Source organism: Notamacropus eugenii, chromosome 2 (genome assembly GCF_028372415.1).
Source record: "Notamacropus eugenii isolate mMacEug1 chromosome 2, mMacEug1.pri_v2, whole genome shotgun sequence".
NCBI lineage: Eukaryota > Metazoa > Chordata > Mammalia > Diprotodontia > Macropodidae > Notamacropus > Notamacropus eugenii.
This window is the reverse complement of record NC_092873.1, coordinates 345387047-345409152: the sequence shown is the minus strand read 5'-3', so window position 1 is coordinate 345409152 and position 22106 is coordinate 345387047. Positions and strand designations below refer to the sequence as shown.

Genomic DNA, 22106 nt, shown 5'->3' with positions numbered 1-22106 from the left:
CAGAGAGACTAACCCTATACTCAGACAAGCCCCAGCCTTGGGCAATCAAGACAAAGGATATGTACCTCTACCCAAGCTTGATTGAGTACAATTCACCTTAGATTGGAGACTCCTTGTAAAGTTAGGTGCGCCGCCGCCGCCCCCCCCCCCCCCCCCCCCCCCCCCCCCCCCCCCCCCCCCCCGCCATGAGGCAGTAACTGTTGTTGTTTCCCACCCATCCTGATGTCTTTGGTTTTCTTGACCTCATTAAAAGGGCCGTACCCTGGTGACTTCTTAAACAGGCCTATTCAATGAATGGGTGTTGCCTCACCCTAAGTGAGTACCTGCAAAGACCTTGACCTAAAGGGCCCAAGGTCTCCCAGTGCAGTCAGAGTCATATCTAGTCATCCTGAGGAATATCAGGTCACTGGATTCAGATAACTCTGGAGGAGAAGTGATGCTGGTGACCTGCACAGCCCTCCCTCACTCAAAACAAAGTCAAGTGCAAGTCATGTCATCATTTCTCTGATGGCATGGTCTTCTTCGGCAATGAAGGATGAAGGTGGGATCTGATAGAAAAAAAGTTCAATCTTCAGAGGCTGAGTTTTTAAAATGAGGGCTTTAAAAAAAAGGGAACACTCTGGATCTTCCCAAATTATTACTTATTAATAATCATTTTTCTCAAGGGGTAGGAGTGCCCTGAGGATGGAGGAGAGCTATTCCTCAAGGGTGCCTCATTCAGAATTGATGCCTTTCAACAGGGTTGGGCCTGGCTGAGTTGTTTCTGCTGATTCAGAGCCATTTTCAAGAGTTGGCCCAGGGATAAGATTGTCTCATTGAAAGCAGCTGTTCCCCTTGGCTTTGGTCCCAGCTGGCGGGCCAGCCACCTCTCCCCAGAATGACCCCTCATATCTGCATGCCCCAAGAGACTCAGCTCCTCAAGGACTCACTCTTTCCCCTCCCAGATCAAACCACAGTCTAGTGTCTAAAGCTCTCCATCAATTGTTTCCCAGATCTCCAACTTTCCAGCCTTATCTTTCATATTTTTTTAAACATGGTCCCTCTCTCCTTCAACAAACCACTCTGCTTGCTGCCTCTCACATGTCTTTTCTCATAATCCAGTCTCTGTACCTTTACCCTTGCCATTTCTGCCCCCTCCTAACTGTTCTTCCCCCCTCTTTGATTCTCTGCCTGCTACTTCCTTCAAGGCTCAGCTCAAAATTCCTCTTCCTTGAGAAACTTTCTTGGATGCTTTCACTTGTATATTCTTTATTCCTTTAGTAATTATATTGTAGTACACTTAATATTCCTCTTATCCAGAAGTCTGACTTCCAGCAAACTCAATTATCTGGAACAGAGCCAGAAATCTGGAATCATACGATGAAGGCCTCTGAACCACAGATAGCAGCCACAAAACACAGACATTTTTTTCCATAGAACCTTGGCCTTCTTTCCCCAAGACAACTGTATGTATAAGTGAATATCCTTCATCTCTACTTCTCCATCTTCAAAGGACATGGTGACAGCAGAAGTGATACTTAACCAGGAGGCAAGAGACAAAAATATCTATAAACAGCAGACAAAAAATAGAGGAAGGCTATAATCAGGGACCACTTAGTGCAGCACCAGACAGTCCTACTTACTGTAGAGTAATTGATGTCCGGAAGTCAGTTGACAAATATTTATTAAATATCTGCTGTGTGTCAGGCACTGTTTGTCAATGATGATCTTCAGTAATCATTCAATCTATCTAGAAGGACTTATTAAGTGCTATGATATTCCAGACTAACTGGGCTAGACACTGGGGATACAAGTACATCAATGAAATAACTCCTATTTGGAAGGAACTTATGTTCTATTAGGAGACTCTACACGCACATAGATGCACATAAATATGTGTTTGTGTGTGTGTATACAAATACACACACACACACACACACACACACACACATATATGCACACACAAATCCATACTAACATTTGGGGGATCAGATCTCTTTCATTATATTCTAAATAAAAAGGCAAGAATATATGCCATTCATCTTAGAAAGATTTCTGTTCAAAATAGGTAAAATTTGTTGGCATTTAAAGGGATAAATTTCATCATCCTTAACTACATGTTGTATGTAATATTTCTCCAGTAGCTTCATGCTTGAGTTGTCAGTCTCTCCAACTAATAATAGCTGATATTTTGTAGATAGAGGTTCTCAACCTGGTTTCTATGAACTTTTATTTTTTGGGACTAGGACTCCCTATCTCACCCAGGGTGGAAGTACAATGGTCACTCACGGTCCTCTCTGATTACTGATTGGCACAGGAGATTTAATCTGCTCTGTTTTTCTGGCCTGGGCTGGGTTTTTAAGTCTTATTGATGTGGTTTTTTTTTACATTATAAACACTTATAGATTACTCCCACTCTTGTAAGAAAGTAAAACTAATAATGCAGTGACCTGATCTGAAAGAGCACACCACATTTCACATCTGTAGCACCATTCCCCCTCCCTGCTTCTCTATTTAAAAAAATTTAACAGAAATCTTATTTTTTCTGTTTCCCACTGGGACAAAAAAAAAGAAAAATAAATTTCTTGCAACAAATACACATAATCAAGCAAAACAAATTCTTTCAATGATTGCATATATAAATGTATAATTTCTTATTCCATACCTTAAATTCATCACTTTTATCTAATGGATAGCATATTTCACCATCTGTCCTCTGGAATTATGAATGGGCATTGTATGGATAACAGTTCTTACAGGTATTAAAATTGTGTGTTTTTTACAGTGTTGGTGTTATAGTAAAAATTGTTTTCCTGGTTTTGCTCATTTCATTCTTTATCAGTTTGTAGAAGTACTCAAAATTGCTGGGTTTTTTATAGTATTTTACAGTATTATTGTTATAGCTTAGGCTAGCTATTGTTATAGCCTGGGCACATAGGCTCTTAATAAATGTTTATCGATTGATTTGTTATTGATTGATAGTATAAATTGTTCTCCTGGTTCTGTTTGCTTCAGGTGATGGGCATTCTCTTAGTTTCCAGTTGTTTTTGCCACCACAAAAAGAATTGCTATAAATATTTTATACATATAGGACATTTTCTTCCTTTTCTCATCATTTCTGAGTAGAGACCTAACAGTAGTCTAGTTGGTTCAAAGAGCATTTGCCACTGAGTAACTTTTCTGTAGAATTCTAAATCACTTTGCAGAAGGGTCATAGCCGTTTATAGGTCTACCACCTACACATTAATGTGCCTGTTTTCCTATAGCCCTTCAACATTTAGCATTTTCCTTTTTTTTTTAAGTCATCTTTGCCATTCTGATGGATGTGAGATGGAATCTCAGGATTGGCTTAATTTGCATTTCTCCAATTAGTAGGGATTTGGAACATTTCTCATATGACTCTAGACAGCCAAAGTTTCTTCCCTGGAGAAGTGCCTGCTTATATCCTTCCTATGTTAGTTGGGGAATGACTTTTTTCTTATAAGTTTGAATCAGTTCCTTACATATCTTGGAAATGAAATCTTTTTCAGGGAAACGATGCAAAGATTTAGTCCCAGTTGTTTTCCATTAAATCTTAACTTTATTAGATTTTTTTGTGCAAAAACTTTTAAATTTCATATAATCAAAATTATTCATTTTATCCTTTGTGATCCTCTATTCCTTGTTTAGCCCTACTTAGGCAGCTTGGTGTTCCTTTGCCAAGGAATGGAGAGAAGGGCCCTCATTATCCTAGTGCTAAACTCAGTTTGACCACCCAACTGACTAACTTTATTGCAGCTCAGAACTCCTGAGTTCAAGAGATTCACAAGCCTCAGCTTCTCCCAATAGTAGCAGGGATTACAGGTATATGTCCTCATCCTTGGCTGCATACAGTATCATGAGATAGGATTCACCAGATTGCCATAAGTGTTTGTAACTCCCAGATAAGGTTAAGAATCCCTGCTGTAACCTCTTGAGGTTTTCTCAATGCTTTCTTCACAACAGCCCTTTGAGGTATGGATTGCAAATGTTATTAGCTATCCATTCCACATTGCAGGGGTTAGGGACATGGTACCCCTGTGATCTGGAAAATCCTTGTAAAAATTTTTGGCCTTCCCTTTGTACCAGAGAAGACGTCTACATTATGATATTAAAAGATAAAATATATTGATACCTACACTTGTCAAAAAGACCATTTTATGGAGGACTCATACAGGACAAACAGTCACATGGTCAGAAAAAAGAGACATAAGGACACTCTCAAGGTCTCTTTTTAGAACTTTGGAATTGATTCTGTGACATGGGAGACACTGGCACAGGACCACTCAGCATGGCACGCCTGTATCAGAGAAGGTACTGTGTTCTATGAGCAAAATAGAATTGAAGTAGCTCAAAAGAAATGTGAGATGTACAAATTTAGAGAACCCACTTTAAATGTTCACGTGGATTATTTGTACTCAACCCATGGTAGAGCACACTGAGCTCATATTGATCTGATCAGTATCAGATCGGTATCAGTTGGACACACTGCACCTTGACTCTAACATAGTAATGTCATTTTGGTCCTCTTCAAGAATGAAAGACAATAACCAACCAACCAATATTAACATTATACAGTACTATACATATATTTTATGTGTTTCTTAAGTTTCTAAATTTTTTTCATGTTGTCTGCTGGCCTTTGCGTGTCATTTGTTGCTTCTGCAAAAACTCAAAAAATTCCCCTTTAATTTATTTTGTTGATCCACAATACATCAAAACCACATTGTGGAAAGTCATGATGTAGAAAAGATAACTGTATTCCCATTTTGCAGATGGTGAAAAAGAGGCTGGGGATGGGAATGGTGAGTGACTTGCCCATGGTCACAAAGCTAGGAAGTGTCAGAGCTGGAATTAGAATCCAGGTCTCCCATTCTCTAACACCACATTCTCCAACCCCAGCACCACAGGAAATGCTTAGTAAATGTTCATGAACAAACTTGCTGCGATCTCGAGAGGAAATTCTGGAGCAGGAGGGTGAAGGGTTGTCCTCCTGGATCCTTCTTCTGAGACAATCTCTCTCTCTATGACCACTAAGCATCAGTCCCACGTACCTCAGTGCCTTTTCTCCCTAGGATTTAGCAGATTGTTGTGTAGAGTAAGAACTTAAATATTGTACCTCCGATTTAATCCTGTCCTAGTCCTGACTTTTCCTTATCGCAGTCTTTAGGGGAAGTCTTTGCGCTTGTGGTGGTTTCTTCTTCCTTAGATTACCTTGCACATGCTTATTTACATGTTGGTATCTTCCAACAGAATATTGGTTTCATGAGGGCAGGAACTGTTTCTCCTTTTGTCTTTGTATCCTACATGCTTAGCTCCATGCCGTGCACATTGTAGATATGTAATAAATGCTCATGTTTGTAATGTCCTTCTCATTAGTATGAATTTGACAAACATCAGCAAATGTGAACATTTCCCTCTACAAAGTACAGGAAAAAACCCTGAAACTTTAAATCTCTGATGTCATAACTTCGTCTTCTTCTTCTCCTCCTTCCTCTTCTTTCTTCTTCTTCCTCCTCATATTCTTTTCTTTGTTCTTCTTCTTGTTCTTGTTCTTCCTCTTCTTCTTCTTCTTGTTCTCATTTTTCTTATTGTTCTTCTTCCTCTTTTCTTCTTCTTGTTCTTTTTCTTCGTCTTCTTTTTCTTTTTCCTTTTCCTCCTCCTCTTCTTTTCCTCCTCCTTCTTCCTCTTCTTCTTTTTCTCCCCCTCCTTCTCCTTCCTCTTCTTTTCTTCTTCTTCTTCATCTCCTCCTCCTCCTCCTTTTCTTCAATATTCTCAATTTAGCATGGTAGTTCCAGTACTTTGATACTTTCTGGGTTCCTTTTTGATCTTTTTTCTCTCCTGTTTTTTTTTTAAAGTTATTTATTAATGTTCTTTTCTTCCCTTTTTAGTTTCCCTCTCATTTCCTCAATTTTCTCCACCCCAACATCCCCCTCAAAGCCCTCCCTTGGAACAAATAATCATAGACAAGAGAAGCAAACCCACACATTGACCAAGTCTGAAAATATACATTTCATTCTGTGCCTTTAAATCCACTGCCTCTCCACCAAGAGGTTAGCAGCATGTTCCAACATCAATTTTGTGGAGCTTTGACTGGTTGTTGTGTTGACCATAGATCTTAAGTCTCTCAAAATTGTTTTCCTTTACAGTGTAGTAATCTCATAAATTATTCTTATAAATTGTCTCTGCATCAGCTTATATAAATCCTCTCAGATTTTTCTACATCCTTCTCTTTCATAAATTTTTAGCACAATAATACCCCAGTACATTTACATATAAAAATTAGTTCAACCATCTAATTGATGGGGACCCATTTTGTTTTCAGTTTTTTGCTACAATAAAAAGTGGTGCTATAAATACATGTATGTCCAGCCTAATTGCCATGGGCTGCCTGGGTCCTCTTACCTATATCAGGTCTTTGGTGGCCAGCCAGATAAACATATGAGAGAAGAGACCTCCAGAGTCAAACAGAGGTGTAGGCTTTATTCCAGATACAAACTACATGTCAGCATGCAGGGCTAGTGCTCCCCGTGGGAGCCCCCTGCGGGAGCCCCCTTCTCCCTCCCAAGGAGCAAGGAAGAACCCAACCCCCTCTCAGGCTTTCCTGTCCCCCTTTAAGCTCTCCCCCTGCTAGTCCACTCGTGGACACCGTGCATGCTCTCAGCCCCTTAGCTAATTAACAACAGGTGTGCTCAGACCACGGACCAATGTCAAGGATGGGATGCTCTCCCCAGCAAGTTTCCACTGAGAAGAGGTGGAAAATGAGATAACTTGTGTCTCACTCCTCAATTCCCAGCTGTTCTCTGGGGGTCCTCGTATCTGACCTGAGACCATTCACGTGAGAACTGAGCTTACCTTAACACATGTATTCTTTCCCTCTTTCTTTGTATAAGCCTAGTAGTTGTATCTCTGGGTTGAAGGCTATGCACAGTATAGTCACCTTTGGGGTATTGTTCCAAATTGCTTTCTAGATTGGCTGTACCAATTCACAGCTCCACCAACAATGTGACAGTACACCTGTTGTCCCTGAAACACTTGTAATCTTCCCTTTTTGTCATCTTTACCAATCTGATGAGTGTTTAGTAAAACTTCAGAGCTGTTTTGTTTCCATTTCTCTTACTATTAAGTATTTGGAGCATTTTTTCATAATCTTATGAACTCGACAAACATCAGCAAACATGAACATTTATCATCTCTATGCTGATGATTCTTAAAGCTATCTAACTTGCTTTAACTTCTTTGCTGACTTCTAGTCTCACATCTCCAACAAGTCAAATGGTAGAGAGAGGTCAAGAAGTATGGAGATTGAGAATAGGTCAATGGATTTAGCAATTAAGAGATCACTGGTAACTTTGGTGAAAGCAATTTCAGTGGAGGAGAGAAAGTAGAGGCATCTGTTATTGATGACCTTTCCAAAGAATTTATCCACAAAGGACAGAAAAGATATAGGAAAGTAATTATCAAGATAGAAGAACAAGTGAGGATTTTTTTGAGACATGGGTATGGTCTGTAGGCAGCAAGGAAGTAGACAGGGAGAGATAGAGTAGGGATGTCAGAGGGTGCAATTTGTTGGAGGAAATGGGACGGAATGGTAAAGGTATAGGTGTAAACCTTAGTAAGGCTGCCTGTTTGTGTGAGATAGAGAAGAAGGAGGAGATAGTGGCAAAAAGTACAAAGATGTGCCGGGACTGTGCTAAGTGCTTTACAATCATTATCTCATAACAACTTTGAGAGAAAGGTGCTATTATTACCCCCAATTTACAGATGAAGAAACTGAGGCAAACAGAAGTTAAGTGACTTGGCCAGGGTCACGTAGCTAGTATGTGTCTGAGGTAAAATTTGAACTCAGGTCTTCCTGACTCCAAGCCTTGCACTCCATGCCACCTATCTACATCTGAGTGATGTGAAATGAGGAAGAGGGGAGAAGAGGGTGTTCATAGCAAATGGCCTTCATCTTTTTCTGTAAAATATGAGGCAAGATTTTCGTCTGAGAGGGTGGCAAATGGTGGGAGTGATCTACGGCTGAGCCTTGATGGGTGCAATTGGTGATGTGATAGCAGGGCAAGGGACTCAAGGTAATAAATAAGATAGCGTAAAGTTGAGCTGGTTCACCAAGGGATTAAGAAGGGGCAAAAGAGGAGAGTGGGCAGTGCAGGAAAGAAGGCCCTGAAGAGAATTGAGGGAATCAAGGGACTGGAGGTCATGGCGTAGATGAAGAATGAGGTTTGGTAAAGGAAGGCAGAGAGAGAGGTGGAGAGTCAATAGATTATGGTTAGATAAGGAGGTTTGGAAATTCTTGAACATGGAGGTGGTGCATCTGTGGATGATTGCAACATCAAACATATGATCCTCTTTGTGTGTGGCTGAGGTGGAGTGGAGGAATAAGCCATGGGAAGTAAGTAGACTGAAGAACTTGAATGATTAAAGTCTTTGAGGAAGAGTCACTACGTATGTTGAAATCCCCTAGTATTACAACAGGAGTTGGGGAGAAGAGAAAAACTGTGAGCCTAGAATCAAACTCATTGAGGAAGGAAGGGCACTAATTTAAAGAAAACAGCTACCAGATTTTCATTGGATGGTAGATAATGAATTTCAGGGCAACTAGGTCGCAGAGTGGATAGTGTAGACCCTTAAGTCAGGAAGACTCATCTTACTGAGTTCAAATCTGGCCTTAGACACTTACTAGCTGTGTGACCCTGGGCAAGTCCCTTAACCCTGTTTGTCTCAGTTTCTTCATCTGTATAATGAGCTGGAGAAAGAAATGCCAAACTATTCCAGTGCCTTTGATAAGAAAATCCCAAATCAGGTCATGAAGAGTTGGACATGACTGAAATAAGTGAACAACAACATTTAAGATGTGAATTTCATAAATGTAGAAGGAGGAGAAATTACAGAAGTGGGGGATGGGGAACTTGGAAGTGGCAGTGGGGAGCAAAGAATATTCCAACTCCCTTTCCTCAGCCAGGGAGCCCAGAAGAATGAGTGAAAGGTGCAGCAGGTACTGCAAAGAGTGTCCTGGGAGTCTCTGTCACTAGGGAGAAGCCAGGTTTCAGTGACTGCTAAACAATGGAAGGAGCGGGAGAGGAAAAGATTTAGAATGAAGGGAAGTTTGTTGCCTATGGAACAGGCATTCCAGATATATCTAGGTCAGGTATCTTTTTTGGAGTTTATTGTAGCATATGGTGTGAGATGTTGGACTAAACTTAATTTCTCCTAGACTGCTTTCCAAATTTCCCAGCTGTTTTTGTGGAATGGTTCTTGGATTTATTTAATACTATGCTTTTCTATTCAATTGCTTCTGGGTCTTGTGTCCCTAATCTGTTTCACGGATCAACATTTTTATTTTTTAACCAGTACCAAAGATTTATGATGATTACTGCTTTTTAGTATAGTTTGAAATCTTGGACTACTAGGTCTCTTCTGATTTTTTTCATTATTTTCCTTGAGACTTTTGAACCTTTGTTTCCAGTTTAATTTTATTATTTTTTCTGGTTCAACAAAGGAACCCTCTGGTAGTTTGATTGGTACGGAACTGAATATATAAGTTAATTTAGATAGTGTTTTCATTTTTATTATATCTGCATAGCCTAACCATGAGCAATTAAAATCTGTAATTATTTAAATCTCTATTTCTGTAATGAGTGCTCTGTAGTTGAATAGCTTGTATAATTCCCGAGTATGACTTGCTAGCTGGACTCCCAGATATTTTATACATTCTATAATGGAATAAATGAAATTTATTTCTTTATCTCTTTCTAAAGGGCTTTGTTGGTAATACACAAGAAACTTGATAATCACTACAAAAAGGTATTAGCAAAGATGCTGCGACTATTGTGAGATTGTATTTTTTTGCTGTTGTTTTTTGGTCATGTTTAATATTGGTTCTTTTTTAATTGGCCCTTTATTTGAGGAGGCTTTGCCTCCTTTTGTTTTTTCATTAGATTAGCAAATGGTCTGTCAGTTTTATTAGATTTTTTTCTTAAAAAAAAAAAATCCAGTTCTTGGTTTTATTTATAAATTCAGTGCTTTTTGTTTTAAATTTTGTTATCTCTTCTTTGATTTCAAAACTTTTGTTTTTATATTTTGGTTTTTTGATTTGTTGCTTTTCTAATTATCTTAATTTATGACCAATTCATTGATTTATATTTTTCTCTCTTCTGTTGATGAAAGTGTTTATAGATATGGAATTTTTCTGGCTGAAATACAAAAGTTTTAATATATTGTCTCATTGTTGTTTTCTTTGAGGAAATCAGATATTTTTGTGTGATTTATCCTTTCATTCACCAATTCTTTAGGATTAAATTGTCTCCATTTAAGTTTGAATCCTTTTTTCAGATGCTATTTACTGAGTATATATTTTTTGTATTGTGACTAGTAAAGGATTTGTTTAATATTTTCCCTTTTTTATACTGTTTATGAGGAGTTTTTGCCTCGGCACATGATCAATTGTGTAAAAATGTCATGCTTCTTATCTAGTTTTTTAAAAATCACCTAGTACATAAATTCTGCTCTCAGCCCTCAGTTTAACTCTATGTGAATCTTTGTGTTTCAAATGTGTTTCTTGCAAACAACATATTGTTGGGTTCTATTTCTAATCCATTTGCTACTACCATCTATTTTGTGGCTAAGTCTATCCCATTTAGCATCATTATTAGGAATATAAATTGTGCATTATCCTTTATCTTAAATCTTTTCTGCATTTGCTCCTGACCCCCCAACCCCTTAGAAGAAGGAGAAAGAGAATTTACTTGAGTGTATGTGTATGTGTGTGTGTGTGTATGCATGTGTGTACAACCTTCCTTTGTCTGGTTCAGATAACAGTGAAGGTCATTAGATGCCTTCTCCTCTCATTTTACCACTAATATTTGTATACTCTTTTAATGAACTCATTTTATATGCTTTTAAAAATCCTTTTCAGATATTTTATGGAGTTTATATGGGCAGTGGAGCTTCTTTATGACTTTTCTTGTTGCTATCTTAACCAGAAGTCAATTGTTTTCTCAGTTGAATATTGTCATACTCAAAATCTCACATTTATATTTTATCACATAGGGCGGTCAGATTGGAGTCATACATATTTTTGGGAGGAGGGGAGAAGTGGTTTTGATGCTGGCCTCTTTGGAGCCCCAGTCTAACATGTCCAGTTTTATTTCTGGGAAGGCTTTTTAGAAGCAGCTGGTATTTTTCCCTTTCTCTGGTCTCAGGCCCTTTCCCTACCCCCTGCAGAGGGACATTTTCCATTAACCCGTCACTGACCTTGAAGGAACTTTTGACTTCAAAACATTAAATCCCTGGAGGAGGCCTTGGGCAGCCCTGGTGAGTTCAGTTGTGGTATGTGGGATGAGACAAGAGAAGGAATGAGAGAAAAGAATAGATTGAGAGGTCAAAGTACAGCCAGGACAAGCCAGGCTGGCTACTGAGGTCACTCCCTTAAGTAGTCTGCTTTGTCCTGTCCAATGTATATTGCTTGGGGATTGAAGAAAAGGACACTAGAGTTATAGTCACCAACACCCTGACTTCCATACTGGTGCCAAAGACTCACAGGAGGGATGATCACATACCACAGAATATCAGAGCTGAAAGGGGCCTAGAGATCATCCAGGATAAACCATGTTCCCTTCCCTACCCCCACTCCCATTCAGTTCAATTTTTTCAACTGGTCAGTTTCTTGAACTGATCATCTCATCAATTACCTTCCTATATACCACCCTATTAAACAAAGAAACAAAAACATTTAAACAAAACTGACAGAGCAACCATTGTTGATCGTGTAAACAATATTCTGAATCTCTTTAGGGATATGTGTTTTGTCCTGTTTTCTAGGAGACTGTTCAATCTGAGTCCAGCTGCCTTCTTAGTTGTTTTCATGTATATTCTTGAAGTCATTGTATATATTGTTTTCTTCGTTCAGTATCACTTCATACAAGTCTTCTCATGCCTCTCTGAATTCTTCACGTTCTTCATCTCTTATGGTGCAGTAATATTCCATTATACGCAGAGGCTACACTTTGTTCAAACCCTCTCATCTTACAGATAAGGAAGATAAATGACTTTCCCAAAGTCACACTGTTTTGTGTACGGCACAACCACTATTTTTACTCAGGCCTCCTTACCCTGATTCTAGCTTTCTTCCAATGACATCACTGTGGGATTTGGAGCCAGAGAGTGTCTTGGTGAAAACAGTGAAAGCAGAAAAAGACTTTTGCATTATATCTGTTGACAATGTGTAAGGTGGGGTAGGGAAGGGAGAGGGAGAAGAGGCTGAGAGGTCAACTAAAGAGTTATTGTATAGATTAGAGATGAAGTCATAGAATGATGTCAGTGGGGATCAATGAACAGGAGAGACATTTTTAATGCCTCCTTACTTGCCTTCTTTTCCAGAGCCCAACGTTTTCCTGATCTTCGCTCATGGGCTACAAGGCTGTCTCGAGGCCCAAGAAGGACAGGTTAAGGCCACATCAGTCTGCAATACCAGCCTACCTGCCCAGCAATGGAAGTGGGTCTCCCGCAACCGGCTCTTCAACCTGGGCACTATGCAGTGTCTGGGCCTGGGCACAGCCTGGCCTGGTGCCAATGCAACCATGGTCCCATCCCTGGGCACCTATGAGTGTGACCGAGAGGCCCTGAGCCTGCGCTGGTACTGCCAGACCCTGGGGGACCAGCTGTCTTTGTATCTGGGGGGCCATACAGGGAACGCCTCAAAGACTGTCCTCTCTGATCGTGGAGACCAGACAAGGGGCAACCAATGGCGCATCTATGGAAGTGATGAGGATCTGTGCTCTGTACCTTACTATGGTGAGGGGGTCAGGGAAGGATAGCACTTCCCAAAGAGAGTATGGGGAGAAGTGAGAGTAGGGCCCCAGGGCAGGAGCTGGCCAAAAGTAGCCAATGTCAAGAGCCTTTGGAAGGAGAATTATTCCCTCTTGCTGTTCTGTCCCCTACCATTTCACTCTTCTAATAATAAAATTTTCCTAAGTAGCACTTTACAACCATTTCCCAAGTAATAATAGTTCACATTTATACAGCACTCTGTGGTTGGCAAAGCTTTTTCCATGTTATCTCATTTGATCCTCACAACAATCCTGTATTGTTTTTGATAGTCGTTTCAGTCACGTCCAACTCTTTGTGACCCATTTGGAGTTTTCTTGGCAAAGATACTGTAGTAGCTTGCCATTTCCTTTTCCAGCTCATTTTACAGATGAGGAAACTGAGGCAAACAGCATTAAGTGACTTGCCCAGGGTCACACAGCTAGTGTTGGAGGGTGGATCTGAACTCAGGTCCTCTGACTCCAGGTCTGGCGCTCCGTCCACTGACACTGTAGGTACTATTGCTGTCCCATTTTTTAGTTGAGGGAATCGAGGCTTAGAGAGGAAAAGCAATTAGCTCAGGATCACACAGATAATATCTTCAATTGGGAACTAATCCCAATTTCAGCATTATTCCTGCTGTACTATGCTGCTTTTCCAAAGTGTTTTTATATCTATGTCATTTTATTCTTTCCTATGAAGCTAAATAAAGCAAGTTTCATTTCCACTTTACAGATGAATAAATGGAGATCCAGGATTGTTAGGTAACACAGTGAGTTAGTGGCAGAGCTGAATCTGGACTTCCTGAGCACCAGAACTCTCCCCACTAGGCAATCCTCCTCCTCATTCCTTTCTTAGAAGGCTACCTGGGTTCTGAAATAGATGCCCTGCCTGGCAAAGCTGGGGGAAGAGTGTGGCAAAAGAAAATGTGCCCGCTGGGCAGCAAGGCTTGAAAGGGGTTACCTTTCCACCATCTCTCATCTTGACCCCTTCCTCATATCCACACCTGGCAGTCTGTATGTAGGAAGGGAGTCCCTATACACACTAGCTAGGTAGGAGCTGCTCTGGTTCTAGAGGGAACTGAACTTGTGAGTGGTGAGAATTCTTTGTTTCTGAAGGTTCCTGAGCTGGATCTATGGAATAAACAGGAAAGAGGGTGGGTTGGGCCTTAGAAACTCAGGGACCTCTAGCCACATAACCACATTTTCATAACCATAACTACATAGTAAGAAAGGTACAGGAAGCTAAATGTGGAAGCCCTCTGGGGAAAACAGGGTCAGATCCATTCTGTTCCTTCCCTGACTGCTATATCTGCAAAGACATAGAAAAAGAGGAGAAAAGACTGGTAAAAGCAGATCTTTCTTCCCTTCCTCCCCTCCCCCCCAAATTTCCTTCCCATCATCCTGTTGCTATCACATTTGTGATGTGATAGCAATCTAGGGGCAATGGGTTGGTCACTGATGCCCCTACTCCATTTGACTGTATAGGGAGCGTAGGAAATTATTTTGGTGCCGTAATAATGAGAGCTGTGGTCCTTCCCCACCTTCTCCCTTCCCCTACAGAGATTTACACAATACAAGGAAACTCTCACGGGAAGCCCTGTACCATCCCCTTCAAATATGACAATCAATGGTTCCATGGGTGCACCAGCACTGGCAGAGAAGATGGGCACCTCTGGTGCGCCACCACCCAGGATTATGGCAAGGATGAGCGATGGGGCTTTTGTCCCATTAAGAGTGAGTGTTTTCTCTGCCACCTCCACCCCTATCCCCAGTGTAAGGCACCAGGAAGTGGGGAAGGGACATGGGGGGTAGGAAAAGGAATGGAGGGAAGTGATTGATAAACTTGCAGATGAAGCCTGGAAAGGTTAGAAGGAGTCTGGGAGTATGTTAGGGAGTGGGGTGAAGTAAAAATGTTGAGGTTCCAGGAAACCAGTAATGGAGAAAGATTTATCTGGTGGAATTTGAGGGACCTGTATGAGATGTGACTCTGTCTCGTCAACTCCCATCCCTACCATCTATCCAGGCAGTACCTCTTGACTTTGGAGATAGAATACAACAGCGATTCTTAATTTCTTTTTTTTTGACCATGGACTCCTTTGACAATCTGATAAATTTATGGCCTCGAAGAGGAAGATAATGTCATGAACTCACTCAAAGTGAGAATGCAGAAGACCTTAGCTTAAAAAGGCTAAGGTCTCCCACTGCATCCTGGGCCATCTCCAGTCCTACTGATCTATGTCTGACCACTGGACTCAGATGACTCTGGAGGAGAAAGTGAGGCTGGTGACTTTACACAGCTTGTCCTTACTTAAATCCAATTCAATTGCAAGTCATGACATCATCTTCCTGATGTGTTGGTCCTCTTTGAGAACAAAGGACACACTACAAAGTCTATGGAGTAATTACTTTCAGAGTAATATTTTTAAATATGTAAAGTAAAATACATAGGCTTACAAAGCATAATAATTATATTGAATGAAATATGGTCATCAATATTTATCAACTTGGAAAAAAATGTTCAGAACTTCTAGAATAGGAGGTTGAAGGTTAATACATAGCACCAGGGGTATTCATAGCATGGTCACTTGTGGGGTCAGTCACTAGGCTGTGTCTACTTGGAGCTCCCTCCACTCTCTCCCTACTGCTATTCCAGGTAATGATTGTGAGACTTTTTGGGATAAGGACCAGCTGACGAACAGCTGCTACCAGTTTAACTTCCAGTCTACACTGTCCTGGAGGGAGGCCTGGGCCAGCTGTGAGCAACAGGGAGCTGACCTGCTGAGCATCACTGAGATCCATGAGCAAACGTACATCAATGGTGAGTGAAGCCAGGAGGGGGAAGCCTGGTGTTTCCAATCTAGTGAATCCAACTCTTGATAGGTCCTCCCCTTTCCTATAATCAACCTAGTACTGCATATGGGGTCAACAGCAAACAGGTATATCCAGGAGGACTTTTGGTGGGCAAGAACTAAACTATAGTGGGGAGAAGTGCATTTGGGGTCTTTCAAGAGCTCCAGACAAGGGCACACTGGCAAATGTTTGGCCACCAGCTCTCTAGCCTTCCATTACTTTTGTTTAATCTTCATTATTAACTTTTTCTCCATCACTTTCTGAAGTCTAGATAACCAACTAAACCATAATGTTTGCATATTTCTGGGGTGTAAATGCTCTTGCACAAAACTTATCAATGGGCTCTCTCAATCCAGTAAGAGATGGCTTGGAGCACACTTTCCTTTATTTGTGCATGTGTAGAAGGATAAAAGAACTCCTGGGCTGTTGAGGGCAAACTGGTAGAGGAGAGAAGGGTGAGGTCCTCAGAGCCAGGGCTACTGTCATGTATTTATTTTAAATAAATATTTTTAATTATACACTTCATGCATCAGGGGCTGTGATTTCAATGGTGTGTTAGCCCCTTCTATCAATCGCAAATTGTAACCTGTCTATAATAGTCATAACAGGGGATTGTACCTATGATTTCATTGGCATAGGGCAGTGGTTCTCACAGTTGTTTGGGGATTTCTGGGGTCTCCAAGATCCTTTCAGGGGGGTCTGTGAGGCCAATGCCATTTTCATAATATTATTAAGTTGTTCTAATTTCTAATATGGTAAAAATCAATAGGCATAACCCATATAAACAAAGGTTGTTTGGTGTAAGGGTATAAAGTGATCCTCAAAAAAAAGATGTTAAGAGTGTAAGGGAATCTTGAGACCAAAATATTTGAAAACTGCTATTAGAAAGAATGTGACAGCTAGGTGGCGTAGTGGATAGAGCACCTAGAGTCAGGAAGTTCATCTCCCTGAGTTCAAATCTGGCCTCAGGTACTTATTAGGCTGTGTGATCCTGGGCAAGTCATTTAACCCTGTTTGCCTCCATTTCCTCATTTGTAAAATGAGCTGGAGAAGGAAATGGCAGTGCTCCTATATCTTTGCCAAGAAAATTCCAAATAGGGTCATGAGGAGTTGGACATGATTGAAAAATGACTCAACCACAAGAAGTATAGGTAATTTCCACTTTGTGGTGTAGGTTAGTACCTTCTCTTCAGCTTATAGAGTTTTAGAGGGTTGCCTAGAACACTGAGGGTTGCCTAGTATCCTACAGCCATGTCAGAGACAAGACTTGAACCCAGGTCTTCTTGGCTCCAAGGTCAGTTCTCTATCCATTTACTTTGTGCCTCTCTAATAATTATGGCAGCCAGCATTTACATAGTGTTTTCAGGTTTGCAAAGTTCTTTGCCTATGTTATCTCATTTGATCCTTGAGGTTAGTATTTTAGCTTACTAGAGAAGTCGTAGGGAATCGTTTGAGGCTGAGAGGTTGTGCTCAAAGTCCAGTAAGTGTCAGAGGTGAGAATGGACCTCAGGCTTTCCTGATTCTAAGATGCAGCCTCACCCTCTTTACTGATAATCCACACAAAAAGAAACAATGAAATAAGCAGAAGAAAGAAGGAAATCAGAAAACTATAGCCCAAGTTTTGCAGTTTGCCAAAAGAAACGTGCCAGTAGGTTGGCAAGCTTTAGCAATCATGTGACAGTGTAGGTGTTAGTAGCAACAGTATGGAGAGGTAGCCTGACATAGTGGATAGGGTTGGCTGTGTGACCCTGGGTGAGTCACTTGGCCTCTCAATTCTCCCCAATAACTCTCTAAGGGCCTAAATGGAAGAACTGATACAGAATGATGCCTGTGGGCATCGGTAGGAGGAGTTGCCCACATCAATGAAATCATAAGCCTGGACCCACAAAGACCAGAAGTAATACTAACAATATACATGACGTTGGCGATGATAAAGGTGGTAATATTGCTTGGGATTCCTTTTGAATTTTTCTTCCACTTTTGAACTTGGATTTTTTTTTGGGGGGGTGCTCTTTCCTTCTCAAACGGATAAATCTTTTGTGTGATTCAAATAGTCTTTGAATTTGAGACTTGTACATAGTAGGAACCTTTGTTGACATTAATTCCTGTTTCTTTTCCCCTACCCTCCTTTTCTTCTCTCTTCCCACCTCCTTCTCCTTTTTTCTGGCCTTGTGCCCAGGGCTGCTCACTGGCTATAGCTCTACCCTCTGGATTGGACTCAATGACCTAGACACCAATGGCGGCTGGCAGTGGTCTGACAACTCTCCCCTCAAGTATCTTAACTGGGAAAGTGGTAAGGCTTCAGACTTCCACATCCATCAGGCATGTAGGGTCCCCTGAATACCAGAGAAAGTACCATCTCTTCCTTTCCTGTAAGGTAGAGTATTCTACCCTCTCTTCCATATAGTCAATAATCTAAGGGCATATAGGTATGGATGGGCACTTAGGTGGTATGGTGGATAGAGAGCTGGACCAGGAGTCAGGAAGAACTAAGTTCAGATCCAGACACCTTTTAACTGTGCGACCCTGGGACAAGTTACTTAAATGCTATCTGCCTTGGTATCCTCATCTGTAAAGTGGGAATTAGTAGCACCTGCTACACCAGATAAAATGAGGTAATATTTGTAAATTACTTTGCAAACCTTAAATCATTATATAAATATTAGCTATTATTGGGGCTGTCCAAGGAGAGGAGGTGAAACATGTGGTCCAGCCCTGTTATCAGAGGAGAAGAAATCGGGCAGGAGGACACCCCTTCCCCCCCGCCTTTCCCATCTCTTGCTCTCCCACCCCCAAATCTTTCCACTGTGGTTTCAGTCAGGTCTCCTGAATCTCAGCTCAGAGTTCTACCTTCTAGGTAACTCTTCTGACTCCTTTCCTGGGCACTTAGATGGGTAGCTGATTAGCAAAGAGAATGGGTTTTTGGAAAGCTTTGCCCCTACAGCCGTCTCTCTACCTGGTGCTTCTTTTTTTACTCGCCTGCCCACCTGTGATGTTCTGGGGTAGGGAGATACTGGTGAAGAGCCATAGCAAATGTTCTCCCCATAGTGCCAACTAAGACACGGACTCGTTTCTTCTCCTGCTATTCTAGTTCAGTTAACATCTGGACCTTGTTTGCTGGTGGCCACGTCTGCAGGCTGTCCCACCAAGCCTTCTCTAATCTCCAAAATGAAGTTCAGTGCCTCACCCTTCCTGTCGTATGTGACATGGTCTGACTCACGGGATCATAGTTTTAGAGCAGGAAAGGACAAGAGAGGTCATTGAGCCTAATTCCAAATGAATTTTGAGAAGATAACAATTTAACAATTTGTTTATATAGCCCCTTAAGGTCATGGGATCATAGAACTAGAGGTGGACAAGACCTTAGAGGTCATCCAGTCCAAAACCCTCATTTTAAAGAAGAGGAACCGAGACCATGAAAAGATCATGTAGGGAGTGTCAGAGACAGGTCTTGAATTTAGGTCCTTTAAATCCAAAGCTTCTTGACATGGGGCTCACTATACCCTTGGCCTGCTCATGCCCTCAGTCTCAACCTCCAACATGGGGCAAGGTCTGGGCAACCTTCAATCACCACCCTGGAGGAGGAGTTGGCAAGGGGAACAGTGTGGATTCTTTGGGGTTGGTTGAGGGTACAAGAGGATGCCCTGAGAGGCCACTGAATCTAGTAGCTGTACTCTCCAGAACTCAGGAGTAGGTGGGCACAAGTTGTCTTGGGGAGAATTATCACTCTCCCTTCTATTTCTTAATTTGGAGATATGGAGTTGGATGGTGATAGAATTGGTGGGGAGGTGGGTGAGAAGGGGAGGATCTTTTGGATTTAGGGCCCGAGATATGAGCTCTTCCCTTCCTGGGGATCTCTCTCTTCCTCCTTCTTCCTCCCCCTCTCTCTCCCTTTCTCCTCTTCTCTCCCTCCTTCTTTCTCTCCTCTCCTCTCCTGTCCTTTCCTCTCTCCTCTTCCCTATCCCCCTCCTTCCTTCCCTCCCTCTCCTCTCTGTCTCTGTCTCTTTGTGTCATTCTCTCTCTCTCACAGATCAGCCAGACAATCCCAGTGAGGAGAACTGTGGGGTGATCCGGACAGAATCATCTGGCGGCTGGCAGAATCGGGACTGCAGTATCGCTCTGCCCTATGTATGTAAAAAAAAGCCCAATGCTACAGTGGAGACCTCCCTTCAGCCTGGTGAGTAGGGACTTAAGAGGAAGGAAAGAGCTGGGGCAGCAATGGCACCTCCAGGGGATGGTCGAGGTGGTAATGGGCCAATGTCCACAGCTTATCTCTGCCTTCCCTAGACTCTGGGTCTATCTGTGCCCTTCCTTCTTGGGGCTCTGGAGCTTGGCCTATCATACTGACACTGACATACCCGGCCCCTATGGGCAGCACTGAATAAATGAATGAATTAAAAAGCATTCTGTGCATGTCTGAAGGGTGGAAAAATCCATTATTAACTTGGTTCAACTGGCAATGGAATTTTTCCAAAAGAACTTTCATACTAGAAAACAAAGGAGGAAAAATCCACACACACACACACACACACACACACACACACACACACACACACACACACACACACACACACAAGCAAAGAAGTTAGTATATTTTCTAAAGAACAGATTTCCCATCCTACATTAATCTACAAGTCTCATGTCTTTCTCCTGATCACTGTCCCATCATATCAGCCCTTAATGCCTGCTCTGAAACAGCAAGTACAGAGGTGGCAATATCAGCGTCCATATTCCTCTTGATCCTCTTTCCTATTCTCATTCAGTGCTTCTTGCTCCTTTCCCGTGACTGGAATTTCCCTCCTGTGATCTCCTATCTCCTTCCCCTCTCAGGCTCTTTCTCCCTAATTTAGTGGCTAGTCAAAGATTGAGTTGGCCAACACTGGGTAAGAGACTCCTGGTCCCTGGTTTCCTTTCTTCTCTCCCAACTCTCTTTGGGGGCAGACCTGAGATAGACTTGGGTTTTTTCCCATTCCTTCTCTTCTAAGAACACCCATCCTCTCAGTATGTGTTTCCAAATCTTGTTTCACTTGGCTTCTGCAGCTGTCCTTCCCTGGCTGCGTGGATGAGGAAGTTACTTCTCTGCGGGTATCTTAAGGACTCTTCCCCCACAGATGATGTAGGTGCCATCACTACTTCTCCAGGAACCCTGCAAGTCATGCCCTTATCCTTGTTCCATTCTCTCAGTTTTTTCCTTGTGTTCTAACCCAGTGTCTGGGACCCAGGAATTGCAGTTGTCATCATCATCTTCAGCACTGCTTACCTTTCTAGTGGAGGTTTTCAAAGCACTTTATGTACAGCATCTCATTCCTGCACCTCTCTCTCTCTTTCTCTTTTCATACACATACACAAACATACACACACACACACACACATACCACACATATATGTATATATACTTTAAGGTTTAGAAAGTGTTTTCCTTGAAATAGCCCTGGAAGGTCTGTAGTACAGTGGAAAGAGCACAGATACTAAAAGAAGAGGTCCTGGGTTCAAATCCCCTCTCCGTCTCTTACTACTACTGTGACACTGGGCAAGTCACTTATCTTGCCTGGGTCTGACTTTCCTTACCTGTAAAAAGAGGGAGCTGGACGAGATGTTTTCCGAAAGCGCTTCCAGCAATAGATTATGAGCTGTAAGTTACAGAGTCGGAAGCTGAGGCTTCGGGAAGGTGATTATCTGTTCATTGGCCTCAGTTTATCCCGTATATAGTTAGTTTGTTTATAGTTGTTTGCATGTGGTGTCCCTCATTAGACTGTGATTTCTCGGAGATCAGGGACTGTCTTTTGCCTTTCTTCGTATCCACAGCACTTAGGACAGGGCCTGGCACATAGTAGGCATTTAATAAAAGTTTAATGACTGTCTGTCTGGAAGTTAAATAATTTATCTGTAGTTGCAAGGTTAATCCTGTCAGAGCCAGGATTCAAATCCAGTTGTCAGTAGAAATAAGAAAAAATGCAAACAAACCAAGTTCTTAATAATTAGAGTTGTCTAAAATGTGGAATGGGATGCCTGGGGGTTGTTGTTGGGGTGGGGGTAATGAGTTACCCTTTATTGATACCAAAACTAGGGGCAACTAGGGGCATTGTGTATAGAGGGCCAGGCCTGGAGTCAGAAAGACTCATCTTCCTGAGTTCAAATCTGGCCTCAGACCCTTCCTAGCCATGTGACCTTGGGCAAGTCACTTAAGCTCAGTTTCCTTATCTGTAAAATGGGGCCAGAGAAGGAAATGGCAAACTACTTTTAGTGTCTTTGCCTAGAAAACTCCAAGTGGGGTTATGAAGAGAAGGACATCATTGAAAATGACTGAACGACAACGACAAAGAATCCTGACTCCATCTGGGCTCCCAGCCCTGCTGAATTTTGCCCCAGACAAATAGTGGAGGAGACTTTGTGAAATCCTATTTCCTCATCCTCCCTTCACATTCCGTCTTTCTTATCACTCTTTGCTAT

General features: G+C 41.8%; 1 protein-coding gene across 1 annotated transcript in view; it reads left to right on the top strand.

Moving 5' to 3' along the window:
- Positions 1–22106, top strand: part of MRC2 (mannose receptor C-type 2) — a 97643-nt gene that overhangs the window by 45215 nt on the left and 30322 nt on the right. Inside the window, exons 2-6 of the mRNA XM_072645883.1 lie at positions 12379–12792; positions 14367–14540; positions 15460–15624; positions 17836–17949; positions 19687–19833. Coding sequence (XP_072501984.1) covers positions 12379–12792; positions 14367–14540; positions 15460–15624; positions 17836–17949; positions 19687–19833 — 1014 coding nt within the window. The remainder of the gene's footprint in view (positions 1–12378; positions 12793–14366; positions 14541–15459; positions 15625–17835; positions 17950–19686; positions 19834–22106) is intronic.